Below are 8,617 nucleotides of genomic sequence, written 5' to 3'. Positions count from 1 at the left end.
ATAAGGGTATTTCGGTCATTTACAATATTTTCTATTAAATATGAAAGTTATTAATAAATCTTAATTAAGGAAACGTAATAGAGGAAATTGTATAAATGGTAACATTTAAATATTTAATTATATTAATATATTAAAATTTTGGATTTCATATATTGTCATGAGTTATAATCAGGAAACGTGTCTTGATGAAACAATTGAATTATAGAATGAAATCATTAAAACGTAGATGAACAAAAAAAATTACAGAATGAAACATGTTTCATGAACGTGAAACCGGTTCATGTTGCAAAGAAATTAGGTGAACCGAAACATTTTTATGGTGAACCCGTTGCATTGATGGTGTAGTTAATCCTTTTTTTATGAGAAGCAAAATGAAACCGGTGCATTTTGAAAAAAATTATGAAAAGGAAAATGAAACAGGTTTCATGAACGTGAAACCGGTTCATGTTGCAAATAAATTAGGTGAACCAAAACATTTTTATGGTGAAACTGTTGCATTGATGGTGTAGTTGATCTATTTTGTTAATGAAAAGGAAAATGAAATCGGTGCATTTTGAAAATAAATTATGAAAAGGAAAATGAAACAGGTTTCATGAACGTGAAACTGGGTCTTGTTGCAAATAAATTATGTGAACCGAAACATTTTCATGGTGAACCTGTTGCATTAATGGTGTAGTTGAGCGATTTTGTATTTCGCTCGTCATGAACGAAGTGCATGATGAAACGGGGAAATGATTTTAATCTGCTACATAATCTTGAAGATTGTAACCTGCTCCAGAATCTTCAAGATTGTAAGGACTAAAGGAATGATTCCATCAAATCGGTGGTGAAATAAGAAAATTACTGTACATGAAATAGTTTTCATGAAAGTGAAACTGGTTYATGGCAGTATTGAGCCTGATAAGTGAAATGGTTGSATAAGTGAAACAATTTCATGTTGTATTATAAACTTTTATGAAGTCAGTAATCGATGAAAAAATTTCGTTATCTAAGTGTAACGGATCCATCTACCAGTATAATGAAAATTACGAGATATGATCAGTATTACGTGGATTAGTCTGCTGATTAAATTTTGAAACCAATTTCGTTCGTATAATTTAATTCAAAATTTAAAACGATTCACTCCATATAATTGAATATGGTGTGTTATATATATATATTTTTTTGATATGTTTTATTGATGGATGTGATTTAAAGTTAAAAATAATATATTGTTTTAAAAAATGAAAATAGTGTCATTAATATCGAGAAAGATGTTACCAAATGTTAAATTTTGTTTACCATTTTTGCCCTCACTGTTGAAATAAAATAAATTTTTAATATATATATTTTTTTAATTTCCTAAAATAAAATAAACTAATCTTGGTCATTGATCAAGAAAATGAATGAATGAGATTGGTTTACACGGTTTACACAAATGAAATATGTTTTTATTTGAACGCTCCTCAATATATATATATATATATATATATATATATATTATAGATTTTCATTTTCGTTCCTACTTTCATTTCCCATTCTAAACCAAACAAGTATTTTTTTTTTTAAATGTAAAACTTGAATAAAATTTAATAATGAAACTAGTAAATAATGTATGAAGAATTGTACTATACATTTTAACCTCTAAAATTTCAATTTTTTTATGTTTCAACCATCCAACACATTTTAATCATCAATATTTTACTCATTTAACCCACGATTTAATATTAATAACAATTATTAAAATAATAAATAACCCAATCTAAAGTTTCCTTTAGTTTAAATTCATTAGCCTTTAAATTTGATATCATATTCCCAAAAAATACTTATTTATCTTTTGAGGTCAAAAAAGCAATTGCTTACTCATCCTACAATATCACAAACATATAAATCTTAAATATCTATCAAAATTGGATTTTTTTTTTATAATTTAAATTATCTTTTGACATATATTTGTGTTCACATCTATAAAACAAATACATATGAATTTTTTTGGGTTCACTTTCTGAAACAAAAAATATACATTAAAAAGTTTTATATTATGAAACAAATACATGTGAAGCTAACATATTATGAAACATATATTTGTATATATATATATATATGTATATATAAAGTATTTTCTTACGAATCTGTAACCTTTTTTTGGTTCTCACAAAATAAACTCCCTCATAAATCGAACAAACTTTTCGTTTTTAAGTATAAATTTACTGACAAATAACTTGATGACTTTATTAAATAGTGTTATCCCAACGGTCGAATATAAGATACAAATCTCCATCGATATTAAATGACAAGTTTCTACATCTACATTGAGGTAGACGTATAGATTTGTTTGTGTTTCTTGTAATAATTATCACGTAAAAGTATATATGTAAAACGGTTAAACGGTGTAATTAATGAAACCCCTTTCAACTCCTTCCAATCCTCAAAGACGGGTCGACGCCTTTGCCCAGACTGGCGGCCAATAGCCTGGCGATCTCTAACTGTGTGTGTGCAATTATCTCAGTTCTCTTCAGATCGATTTCACCTCTCTTAACTTCGGCATCCGCTCGCATTTTCTCCAACTCTCGCATCGTCTCGGCTTTCGCTTGCTCCGAACGCACCATTACTTTCGCCAACCACCGTATGCTCTCGGCCACATCCCAGTTTTCGCTTTTTCTTCGTCTTTTTCTACCGTCTGTCATCCTTGTCTTGTGATTTTTCGACTGTATCTTTTCCTTGTTGCTATAGAGTGCAGGGGTACTACAGTCGGTCTCGATCTCCATTTTTTCGGATAGTTGATGGTCGGGAATTTTCGTACCCTCCACATCTTCCTATTAAAAATTATAAAAAAGACATATAAATATACCCAAAAATAGGGTAACCTTTCCGTCCCAAAATAAATGTCCACAATAATAAAAACACATAGTTTTATACAAGTATTACACCTTTTAATCAACTAAATTACAATTTTACCCTTGATGGTTGATAATAGAGACCATACATTGGAAAGTAGACATTTATGTTAGAGGACAAACTAGAGTTTAGATGTGGATGCTTATTTTGGGACGGATGGAGTAATAAATCTTAATAAAAAATTCACCACGAACACACTCGTATACCGGGGGTATAACGGTAATTCAACTAACACAGTCCCATTCGGAAACATCGAGCGCACCCCATGTACCAAATACGTACTTGATAATCAACAAATGGGTCCATATAGTTTGGTAGGTTCGTGTTTGGTCACAAACCTACTCTCAGATATACGTTATCGAATGATTATCCAATATGAATACAACATGTTTCACATTTATATCAGAAAAACCATTAATACAACCATTACATCATCGTTATTGAACATGGCATGTGTGCACAAAAAAAAAAGTCATTGTAACATTTTATATAAATAAATCTGATTTAGACCGATGAAACAAATGTATCAAATCGAAACCAAACTCGATCGATCAAAACTGACTCGTGGTATCTTTCTCGACACTCACGATTGTCGGGTCTAGTGGCAAAAACCGGAATTAAATCCATACCCGAACCAATATTGTTCTATTGGGCTCTTGGTTCTTCTAATTGACCAATGAAAAAAAAATATTGTACTTATTTCAAGACAAATAATTCGTTTAATGTTATTTATTTATCGGTTTTGTTTATATATATTAGTTTTTTATTAACCTGGATATCCAATCCGCTATACGAGTTGACTAATCTTAAGACGATCACCCGCAAAGTCACCATATTTGAACCTCCATAGCCAAAAGAGGATTTTTATTCTTCCTTGGATTCGAACTTCGGACCTCCAGATACTTTTGATTTGGAGTCCAAGCTCAAACCAATCGGGTACCACTCTTGTGGTTTAGAAAAGTTGTGTATTACCTCCCTTCAATTGTGGTATTTTTTTTTTTTGTTTTACAGTATTCACGGATACGGCATATTCTGCCTCTTTGGTTGAAAAAAATAGAAAAAGTTTGCATAGATCCTACCTTCAAATCTTACCTATATAATATTAATTTGTAATATGAGATTTACTAAATTTGTTCGATTTGGTATCGGATACAAGATATTGACGAGATTGAAGGTAATTTAAGGCCTTTTGTAGCGAAACGTATTTAACCATTAATCTTATTTTTTATTTATTTATGTTTGTCCTAAAATAAGTATATTCGGTTCCAAAAATATACATTTCTCTATTTAAGTTTCTCATTTAGGTTCTTAATTAAGTTTGACAAAAAAAAATATGGCCTCTTAATTGTTCTAAAACCCTCTGAATTATTTTGTATCTTGGGTCTCCCTTAACCATTTCCTTAACCATTAAGCGCCATAATTTTATTGTAAACAATAATATTTCATTTTGCACTATATCATGAGAACATTTTAATCATTCTACACCAAACGATCGGCAATTGCCAAACAACCCCTTATGTCTACTAAAAAAATATAATAATTATGCATGTTTAAAATCACTGGTATACCATTTTTGGGACTTTTGGGAGAAGGGAGTATATGTATATGTGTATGTATATGTGTATGTATATATGTATGTATATGTGTATGTATATACAACACAAGCATGCATATTATTTATTTATTTTGATAAAGGTATTTCAGGTCTTTGATTTTTAATGGAACAAGCTTATGCAAAGTGTGTGTGTCAACACATATGTATATACACACACACATGTATATATATATATATATATATATATACACACACACATGTATATATATATATACACACACACATATGATGAAGAATTTTGTAAGACCAAAATTACAGGTTTTGAAATGATTTCGAGTATAAGGAATTAAAATTCAAAACATCAAAAGAAATGAAAAGAACTCAACTGACCTTGTTCTCCCGATCGACGCCATTAGAATCGATTGAATTCTGTCCAGTTCCTTGAATTACCGGATTCGAACCCGGCGCCGGTGCCGCGGCAGTCACCGGCGTACTTGATGAGTGAATCAGCGTCGAAGGAAGCGGAGGAGGCGGTGGTGGTGGCGTGTGTTCAAACACCATCAGAGGAAGATTACTACTAGCGATCGGAATCGAAGAACACGGCAGATCGCCGGCAGATGCAGCAACCGTGACCAGAGGAGGACCAGCGCTGCCGCGCAACAACAGATCCAGCCGCGGATAGAGCGGCCACGACGATACGTCGGTGGTGGCGGACTCGGAACGGTACCGTTTCTTCATCGACTCGATCTTGTTCTTACACTGCGTTTGTGTTTTAGGCGACTTGCTTGAATTGGCGCGTGAAGACACGTGCTTAGCCACATCTTCCCAGTCATGACCCTTTAGCTTGGCTCGATTTCGTAGCACCCACTTGGCTTCATAAGCCTCTAGTAGGCTTGAAACCGCACCTTCACTCCACTCATCTCTTTTCAATCTATCTCCACCACCGCCGGCGACGGTGGCCGGTGGAGGCTTCTTGGGGGGAGAATCATGATCTCTATTGGTGAGGAGAGATGGGTTTTCTTGCTTATTTGGTTTATCCATGGTGATCCCTCCTCCTTCCTCTCCTCATACTACAATTTTCCCACTAAGCTGCTAACATGAAAGTAGGGGGTATGTGTCCTTTTTACAATGTTAGGAGACACTAAAGAAAGGGAAAAAGCCACTAGCATTTAGAGGGGGCAAATTAAAGATAGAAAAAGAAAGCTACTTTTAGTTAGATTACCAAATTTTATGGACATTTACTTTCCCATCATATTTTGTTTCGATTCTTATATTTTAATACGTTACAATAACGTCGTTTTTATCGTCAATAGTTTTTTTGTGATGATTTTATTATAAATTTGTACTTATTTATCGTTTTTAGAAAATAACGCATAAAAAAGAACGATTCCTAAAAAAAAGATATCTTACAAGTCCACGTCGTAGGAAAAGGGGTTTTGTGCGCATTTCCGCTCACCCAAAGAACTACCCGTTTTGCAATAAGGTTAATGATCGCCCAAAACTCAGATGTTATGTTGAACTTATCATCATTTTAGTTTATCCGAACAAAACAGAAGATAAATGTATTTAAATGAACAAAGTCAAAGTAAATGCATGTGGCTAGGTTTTTAGGGTTGGAGGTACGTTTGATAGCATAAGGTTACACATTTATCGAGCTTTACAACGTTGGTTGGTCAAATAATTAAACACGTAGCATTTGAAATTTTATAAATATGTTAGGTTGGAATAAAAACCGTTTCATTTAATTTGGCCTTGAATTCCAAAATAACATGTATCTTTAGGAGATTGGTGAGGTTTCTTCTAATTGATGATTTTTTTATAAAAAATACTGGTTAATGATTCCACAACGTTGTGGCTTCATTTCAATAGATTAGTGCATAGGGGTTCCATGTGAAATCAACCTTAGTAAGTGTGGAAATTCCATGACACATGATCATAAATCCCTAGATGGGTTGACCATTTATAACATATTGAGGTCCAGGAGTTGAGAAAATAGAAACAAATGTTCAGGATCAGGTGAGTGTGGCATCCTAGATGCTAAAAATTTTTGTTGAAAATTCCTAGCGATCTGCAAGATCTTGATATGATCTATATGACTAACTGTCAGACTAAATACAGATGTGTGGATAGGTCTTTCCTGATTTCCTTAGCTTTTATTTTATGATAAATAGTGTTTTCCAACGACCAATTTCTAACAAACTCTAACATAAATGAAATACGTCCGTAGGATGTCCTTGTGGACTTCCACGCTGTGATCAAACTTTTTGTCCCTTTGTTTAGAATTAAAATGTTTTGAATGCTCATTATAACACAACATTGAAAATACGTTTCTAAGCATTCTTTCAAGCACTCAAGTATTTTTTTTCTTCTTTCATATTCAAAGTGATTAAAACAATCATCCAAAGATAAGATTCATTTATGAATCACAAGCATTAATTTGATATTTCATCATTCTTAGTGATTTACTTGGTATGAGTACGGATCCACTTGTTTCTATCTTATAAAAAGAAACATTCTTTGTAAACACCATTGTTGAAGACTTCTGTCTATTGTAAAGAATACATAATAGCGGACAGTGTCTCGAGAAAGGTCTTGGAGAAAAGGATATCCACATCTGGTGAAACACTATAAATCTCGTCTCTCTCTCTCTCTCACTTTATTATTCTTCAACATTTGTATGTTATGTTTGTGGTTTTTCCTTCCAAGTGTACAACTAAATGCACATGGACGATAGAGCACCTAGAATCAGCAAGAAACAATCTTTCCACCCCAAGGTTGATCAATAAATACCTTTGCATATATGTTATAACCCTGGGTATTGGGTTTCATGAAGAATCAATGTCGAATAAGAATCTTAGATCGCATAGGAAATCATTTTCCATTAGTAATGCTTCGAACACGTATTTGCCTTGATTACACGAAATTTACTTGAGATAATCTGGTACACTTCCTTTAAGGTTCACATACAAAAGAAGAAACAATTGAGTTGGGTTTTTCTTTTATTCTAATAGGTGTTGTTTAGAATAAGGCCCAGGGGTTGTTTTGGGTTTTTACTTTTTCAATAATGTGGGGGAATTCCTTTTGTTGGGTGGGGGGTGCACTTTTTGTTGGGCATTCTGTTTTTCATGTTAATTGTGATTAGAGTTTTGCTCTGGGAGAGACCATGGTCTCTCGAATGCCATTGGAGTGATTTTGCTTTCATTCTTTTAATTCAATTCCATCAGTTCGTATTAGTGTACACCAAATTGGTATCAGAGCAACAACGTTCCGGAAGATGGCAACCTGCAGTGTGACGACAAGAGTAGAGGATCTAGAGAGCGGTGTCGGATCAATAGAAAAGGGGATGCGGATGATTATAGAGCAGATGGAGAAAATTTTGAAGCAACATGACGAGGTAACAAGTAAGTTGAATTCAATTCCAATTTCTGAGGGTGTGGATTCATGGGGATCAAATGGGAGAAAGAAGGAGAATGAAGGATATGATCAGAACAGTTTTTTACTATGAAGGAAGAAGACTCGAGATACCTGGGTCCGATGGGACTGATCCAGACGGATGGATTCTTAGAGCAGAACGATACTTTCCATTAAATCGTTTAAATCAAGAAGAACAAGTAAATGTGTTGTTTATTGCCTTCAAAGGAGATGCCCTAAGATGGTTTCAGTAGGAACACAAGCGACACCCGATCAGTAGGTGGGAAGATTTGAAGCGTATGATGTTGCGTCATTTCAGATCTTGGCGGCTGGATCATTATGTGAGCAATTTCTGGCAATTAAACGGGAAGGAACCATCGATGAGTATCACCTCAAATTTGTGGAGTTTGCTACTCCACTAGATGGAATACCGAAGGAGATTTTCTTAAGCCAGTTCATTAATGGCTTAGTAAACGTGATCAAAGCGATGGTTCACTTGATGAATCCAATATCATTAAGTGATGCAATGGAGATGGAATCAAAGATCGAGGTTAAGAATTAATTGTTGAGCAGGGATCAAATTCCAATCTCTAATATGAAGAGCTCGAGTGTGGGATCAGAGGCTCGTGACATGTCTACTCAATCGGTAGCGTCGTCCAATTCGTCAGCAAGATCAAGATCCGAGTTTAGAAGATTGTCTGACCAGGAAGTCCAACAAAAACGAGCACAAGGTCTATGTTTTCGTTGCGATGAGAAGTATTCACCAGGGCACAA

The 8,617-nt window shown here is 34.0% G+C and overlaps 1 protein-coding gene across 1 annotated transcript; it reads right to left on the bottom strand.

The window, feature by feature from the left end:
• Positions 1 to 2,185: 2,185 nt before the first annotated feature.
• Positions 2,186 to 5,697, bottom strand: LOC112501662 (trihelix transcription factor ASIL2). Its single transcript, XM_025105357.1, has 2 exons — positions 4,823 to 5,697; positions 2,186 to 2,795 (listed from the first exon to the last, which is right to left on the bottom strand). Exons 1-2 carry the CDS (start codon positions 5,471 to 5,473, stop codon positions 2,391 to 2,393), a joined length of 1,056 nt encoding a protein of 351 aa, XP_024961125.1. The 5' UTR covers positions 5,474 to 5,697; the 3' UTR covers positions 2,186 to 2,390.
• Between the last annotated feature and the right edge of the window lie 2,920 nt (positions 5,698 to 8,617).

This window comes from Cynara cardunculus, unplaced genomic scaffold (genome assembly GCF_001531365.2).
Source record: "Cynara cardunculus var. scolymus isolate 2C unplaced genomic scaffold, CcrdV1 Un_Scaffold_407, whole genome shotgun sequence".
In the NCBI taxonomy this organism is placed as follows: Eukaryota; Viridiplantae; Streptophyta; class Magnoliopsida; order Asterales; family Asteraceae; genus Cynara; species Cynara cardunculus.
The sequence above is the reverse complement of the archived record's forward strand: the minus strand, read 5'-3'. Positions and strand labels throughout refer to the sequence as shown.

Excerpts from the sequence above, each read along its gene's own strand:
- LOC112501662 (XM_025105357.1), bottom strand. The coding sequence starts at position 5,473 with ATGGATAAACCAAATAAGCAAGAAAACCCATCTCTCCTCACCAATAGA. Across the intron at positions 2,796-4,822 it reads GCGTCGATCGGGAGAACAAG|GAAGATGTGGAGGGTACGAA; the intron begins GTCAGTTGAGTT and ends AATTTTTAATAG.